Source organism: Medicago truncatula, chromosome 2 (genome assembly GCF_003473485.1).
Source record: "Medicago truncatula cultivar Jemalong A17 chromosome 2, MtrunA17r5.0-ANR, whole genome shotgun sequence".
NCBI classification, from domain to species: domain Eukaryota; kingdom Viridiplantae; phylum Streptophyta; class Magnoliopsida; order Fabales; family Fabaceae; genus Medicago; species Medicago truncatula.
This window is the reverse complement of record NC_053043.1, coordinates 15904460-15911289: the sequence shown is the minus strand read 5'-3', so window position 1 is coordinate 15911289 and position 6830 is coordinate 15904460. Positions and strand designations below refer to the sequence as shown.

General features: G+C 32.7%; 1 protein-coding gene across 1 annotated transcript; it reads left to right on the top strand.

Moving 5' to 3' along the window:
- Nucleotides 1-276: 276 nt before the first annotated feature.
- On the top strand, nt 277-2825 carry LOC11437664 (LEAF RUST 10 DISEASE-RESISTANCE LOCUS RECEPTOR-LIKE PROTEIN KINASE-like 2.2). The gene is made up of 2 exons (XM_003594890.4): nt 277-532; nt 1192-2825. Exons 1-2 carry the CDS (start codon nt 382-384, stop codon nt 2469-2471), a joined length of 1431 nt encoding a protein of 476 aa, XP_003594938.2. The 5' UTR covers nt 277-381; the 3' UTR covers nt 2472-2825.
- The last annotated feature ends 4005 nt before the right edge of the window (nt 2826-6830 follow it).

Sequence of the window (6830 nt, the reverse complement as noted above, 5' to 3'; positions counted from 1 at the left end):
CAAATGAATCAACTTCTTACCAACTGATCAGTCAACTCCATTGACGGACAATACACATGTTGAAATATAGTGGGATGGTTTTAAAGTATTTTTTATATTGTAACTATATGGTTATTAAATTTTTAAAATAAATACATCCCTTTGAATTTGTCCCTTTTTTTAGTAAAAAAAAAAAGCTTTGAAACTTCTAATAATTTCCTAGAGCCTTTGACTAAGCAAAAACGCGTTTTAGTTTGGCTATAGAATTGATGGACTTGATTTGGTCAAAGACACTATTTTCTTATTTCACACTAACAAGCAAGGTTACTACATATCTTGATATACCACTTGCATGCCATTTGAATCATTTCTCAATCCAAATTCCAACCATAAACTACAAACATGAGTAATTTTCACTATCAGTTTCCTGATTCTCCTCCTTCCTTTTACACTTCATCATCAGACAATTTTGATACACAGGCTCAGAGAACTTTTGACAGATTTGGTGACACTGTTGATTCTTCTATGAAATGGGCTGTAGCAGAATCTGTAGGTATGAACAACTTTAGATAACTAATCCTTTTTATGTATGCATGAATATAATAAGCTTTAGATATGTTTTTAGAGTATGTCTGGGTTTACTTATTTGAGCTTATCGACTAGCATAACCCCTTGTAAGATTGTTTGAAAGATCTCATAGAAACAATTAATGACATGTCTTAACTTTCATCTTAGCTTATTTCTATAAGCTCTGCACGATAGCTTATGAAAACAACTTATAGATTATATGAAAACCGTTTATTTATTTTATCTTTTGTTATAGAGATTGTTTATAAATAAGAACTTATATGATAAGCTCTTATATACATATGAATCAATGAATCGATTCTTAGAAACCAATTAGATGTCACATTTTTTAAACTAAAACCAAAAGTGAGTACATATTACAATGACTAATTTAACTTGAATCAAATATTGGAAGGGATGAAAACAAAATAACAATTACCATAGGCATAATTACATGAATTAAAACTATACTTAATTGTGTATTTAGTTATTGGTATAATTACATGACATAGTACAGCAAATCTATATTATAGCATTTAATGGTTTATTCATTATGAATGTAGATTTTATACGAAACAAATGTCTTGTACTTGGATTGGAAGAATTGAATTTAATGTAGGATTATGCTTTATTTCCATTTTTCAGTATATGGAGTGGTGGTAATAATTGCCGTTATAGCAATAGTGTATGCGATTATTGAGTGCCTAAAGAAAGCAGGAACAGCAATTCCAGCTTACACTCAGATTCCAACCGCAGAAAAGGATCATCAAATATCTTCAAACTCATTAACTTCAGCCAGCAAAATTGAAGTTATAATACCACATGATTCAAAAGCTGAATTTCCAACCATGGAAAGATTCTTAAGCAACATCAACAGAGAGAAACCAATAAGATTCACGCCTGAGAAACTCGATGAAATTACAAAAAGCTACTCGACGATATTAGGTTCTGGTGCTTTTGGAGTTGTCTTTAAAGGAGAATTACCAAATGGAGAAAATGTTGCAGTAAAAGTTCTCAACTGTTTGGATATGGGAATGGAAGAGCAATTCAAAGCAGAAGTTAGCACTATTGGAAGAACTTACCATATCAATTTAGTCAAACTTTATGGATTCTGCTTTGACCATGACACGAGAGCACTTGTTTATGAGTATGTTGAAAATGGTTCTCTTGACAAGTACTTATTTGGTAGCAAGAATCGTGACGTTGAGTTGCGAAAGTTTCAGGAGATTGCTATTGGAACGGCGAAAGGAATTGCTTATTTACATGAGGATTGTCAGCAAAGAATAATTCATTATGATATCAAACCAGAAAATGTTCTTCTTGACATGAAATTAGTACCAAAAATAGCTGATTTTGGATTAGCAAAGTTAAGAAGTAGAGAAAGTAACATTGTAATGAATACTCACTTTAGAGGAACGCGAGGTTATGCTGCACCTGAAATGTGGAAGCCTTATCCAGTTACACACAAGTGTGATGTTTATAGTTTTGGTATTCTTCTATTTGAAATTGTTGGCAGAAGAAGGCATTTCGATTCTAGTTACAGTGAATCGCAACAATGGTTTCCAAAGTGGACATGGGAAATGTTTGAGAATAATGAATTGGTTGTTATGCTTGCGCTTTGTGGAGTTGAAGAGAAAGATAATGAGATAGCAGAGAGAATGTTGAAGGTTGCTCTATGGTGTGTTCAGTATTCACCAAATGATAGACCTCTAATGAGTACTGTTGTAAAGATGTTAGAGGGTGAAATTGAAATTTCTTCACCTCCATTTCCCTTCCATAATCTGGTTCCTGTTAAAGAAAATTTGACACAAGAAGGAAGCACTGCAGATTCTGATGCTACTATATCATCGTGGAATACAGAATCTTTTAGCGAATCTTGCTCAAAAATCAAACATGAATCATTTCAGATTGAAAAACCTACTTAGTGCATGTTTGGAATCAAGGTGGCTTTAACGAAATCACGTTTCACGGAAGCACTGTGGATTAGTTGAAGCTATGATGTACGGCTTGTGTCACATTCATTGTCGGTGCACCATGATTTCGCCAAACACCACCAATCTAAACATGCACTTAGATGTATCATGGCAGTACAGAGAAAAAAGAAGCTTGTTCTATGAAACTACCTCATGTAAGGGTTCAACATACTAATTTTGGAAATTCTACCAACAGAGTATTCCATGTTTGAGTGTTGGTTTCAAATTTCTGTACAATAGTTTTCTTTGTTTATAAAATGTGTATTGACTTTGTTTATAAAATATATAAAATAGATATTGAATTCATTCCTATGAATGCAGCAGCGTTGAAGCTCTTGAGCCATAACTTTGTCATCCATTATAGCCATACCCGACCCTAGAAAGTTAGTCTATGCAGTGTCGCATACAGACTTTACCTAGTTTACACAAAAAGAAAATATCGACTTCGTTTCCTTACAAAAATATAAGGATTCAACAGAGCTAATTCAATAAATGGAAAATATTTCAAAACATCATTTAGAGACTGATTCTATCACTTACTTTCCAACGATAATATGAATAGCACATAGAATTCCGAATTCGGTTACAATCACAAAAGAGCTAGAAAATTCACCAGTGTCATGATTATGCGATGATTGAACTGCAAGTCATGAGTATTTTCCTAGTTAAGAAGCTTGGCCAAACCAAAATCAGCAACTTTAGGATTGAAGTTAATGCCGAATAATACCGAATTGAAGGGATGAATATTGAATTCTACCAATTGTAAAAACTTCTGCCATAATTTTCTATTCAACTATCTTGTCAGAATTCCTATGTTGAAACTTCCTTCACAGCTTCGGTCGTTTTATTATTGAAACTTCCTTTATATACCTTCCAAAACCTCTCGAGTTAGTTATCTGTTGCTATTCTTAATTACTCATTAAAGAACCTCACAGGTTTGTCTCTTTCCAAATCATTCAGAAATTTATCCATTTTTGAGGTTTAGAATTTATGTGCTTGATTTGGAGTCCTATCAATATGAGAATGAGATCTTCTGTTGCAAGAAAAAACAAAAATAGTTACCATCCACAGAAACACAGCTGCAAGTACACAGTTAGAAACACTGACAAAAACCAACAAGAAATCAACGTAGAACAAGAAGAAATCAGCATTATATCATGATATGGCATATTTAAATTTCAACAGCTACTATGCTCAATATAGCTTCTCGTCCACCTGTGGTAGCCACTAATAGGTAGATTTTTCTTGTTTTTTTTTAGAAAGAAAATCATTACCTGTATTGTGCATATATGATCTTGACTTCCAGATAATAGATTAGAGGTGTTAATAGTTCCGCTCCCAACTGAAATATGGCCTGAAAATAAATTTATAAGTAGTGTTGTTCGAGTTGCTGCTAAAGCTTTTAGCGACACTGGAATTACCGTTCAGTAAGTAATTGCCGGTAAAAGTTTCAGAAGCAATTTATATTGCTACTAAAGGCAATGATAATTGTCGCTAAAATTAGCCATAAGTGAATTAGGTCTGGCAGAACCAACTACAGATATTTATGTGGAAAACGAATTTTTTTTGGAACACATTAGAAATTTCAACCAAGTAACAATTAAGATGATGCAATATTTATACTCATAAAAATACTAAAATCAAAGCATACTTGCTCTGCACCAACTAATATAATTTGTGTAAGAAAAGGAAAAATGGAAATTTAAAAGAACCAAGCTCTAGTCAGATGCAAATTACTTTTGTACAAAAGTTAGTGATAAAAACAGAATTGAATACAGTTCAAATAGCAGAAGAAAAAAAAAAATAAACGAAGTGGAGTTTTGTGTGGTTGAGTTTCTCAATAGTGCTAAATATAAATCAAGTGCTCTGTAATTGTCCACAAATACCAGAGTTTTTGAAGAGTGTCACGGTTTCACCGAATAACAAGAACTTCACACATATCACAACCAAATCATAAAGAATATTTTAGAAACAAAGAAAGATCAAGTCATGCAAGAAATATTTTCTAAGATACCATAGTGAAGGAGGCTTTTACTGGACAGAGAACGGCTGGAAAACAGATGGAGTAATAGTGACGGCGAATGGAGGTAAGATCGAGAGGGAGGGCTTACACGGTGAGATCAAAAGCTAACATCTTTTGTGGAATTTTTTAAAAAGCATTCAAGAGTTGTTGCCAAAACGGTTGACGTCATAAGTGCTTTTAACATCGAATTTTGTGTAAACCAAATCGTATCTTCTCAGCCAAAACAATTTTTTTTTTGCATTATTTATAAAATCATCACACATACACTTTTAACAGCAATATAAATGAAAATCGATGTTAAAATTAGTTTTTCTGCTTTTCGCACTCGTACGCTCTAGAGGTATAAAATTAAATTTATAAATGAGAGATATCTCTTCCCTTGCAAGTCAGCTCTGTATTTGGTCCATGTAGCCGACCCCACTTAGTGGAATAAGGCTTGGTTGTTGTTGTTGTTGAGATATATCTCTTACCTTGCAAGTCAGCTCTGTATATTGAATTAGAATCACCCCTTAATTTTACAAAGAGTAATGTGGTCTTTCCATCTACCAATGTTTCAAATTGCAGGTGAGGTTGAGATCTTCGACATCGAAGAGAATTATTGAATTACGGTCAAATATGTGACATCAATTGCAAATATATTAAAAGAGCAAAATTGCTAGGTATAGCGACAACAAAGCTAGCGAGGATTTCACAAATGGTTGTTTACTTAATATCTTTCGTAAATTGTAAGCATTGCCTCCCATGTTTTCCGGTAATGAACAAATTCAATTGGCTAAACACTTTTCGCGATCGGCTCGGGATGATTTCTCTCGCGAGGAATAGCACTGCTCATTAAAAAAAGCCATTCAATGAGACATAGATCACAGTGGCAGATATTATAAAATGGAGTATTAATTACAGATCATTCCTGGTTAAAGGATGAGTATGATTCAATGAGTCAGCATACTAAATTTCAAAACAGATAAAAACAAGCATATGATCAAAATCTTTATTGTTTCTTAAATATGCCAAGCATAAAATGTAACTTCAAGAACTCTTGGTTCGAATGAGAAGGAACTAAATTACTATAAAATGATGAGATGAGACTAAATAATAAGGAAAGAGAGACGTTCTTTGTATTTTTCCAATGGAATAAATGCTTGTCTCCATCTCCATTTTTTCCTAGCTACCCATTTGGATATAGTCTTTGATAACTTCGAGAATAATATGTAAAACAACATTGATAAAAATTGAGAAGTTTGATGTCTGAGATGCATATGTCGAACGTTTTTAACTCTTTTAACCCTTGAGTCAGGATCCGTTGACACCAAATCTCAACCGTCAATCTATTTTAATCAAAGGCTAGTAATATTCTCTAAATTGACTCACGCTAATGTATCCTTACTTAATTACTTTTGATGGCACTTTAAAATCACAATGATGTTTGTTCAAAAAAAAAAAAAAAACACAATGATGCTCAATTGTTTTTTCTAGACAATGCGCTGCTCTCCACCACCTCCACTCCTTGATTTATTTCTTATATAGATTGCAACCTATTCAGATAATTTATCTATTATTCATGAAATGGATTGGAATTAGAGGAAGCTAATGAATTCATGGTATTTTGGATGGCTTCACTTTGATTGGTGGAATTTTAGGTGTGAAAATTGACTTTTGAAATTCAGATATGTGAGAAGCAAAAATTGTTTTTAATTGTGTTCTTGAGTTCTTTAAATTCAGACAAAAAATTTGTTTTTTAAATTGAGTTCTTGAGTTTCACCACTTTTAGTTGTGTTCTTGAAATTCAGACAGAAGAATTATTCTTGAAATTAAGTTATTCAATTTCTAAATTGCTTTGATTGGTGAAATTAACATGAAAATTGTGTTTCTAAATTTTGGATGGTTTTGCATTGATCGATATTGAATGGGTTGATTATTTGATGTGTGTTGGAGAAGATGAAGCAGAACATTGGGCATGGGATCAGGTGAGATAAGGAAAAAAAGATACACAAGTTAATTGAACCAATAATTATGGACCATTGAATTAAATAAAATTGATGGTTGAGATTTGGTGTCAACAAATTCGTTGACACCAGGTGTCAACGGATCCTATCTATATATATATATATATATATATATTGTTTTTGAGCAATGATATAGATTTTTTTGGTCCATAGGTAAAATAGCATTTTAATTCTTACATGTAGCAATTTGTATGATAATTTGCTTCTATAGAAGGAAATGTTTATTATAATTTTTATTTGGAAAGTAATCAATTGACACCCAAAATCCATCATCACCCTTGAGAG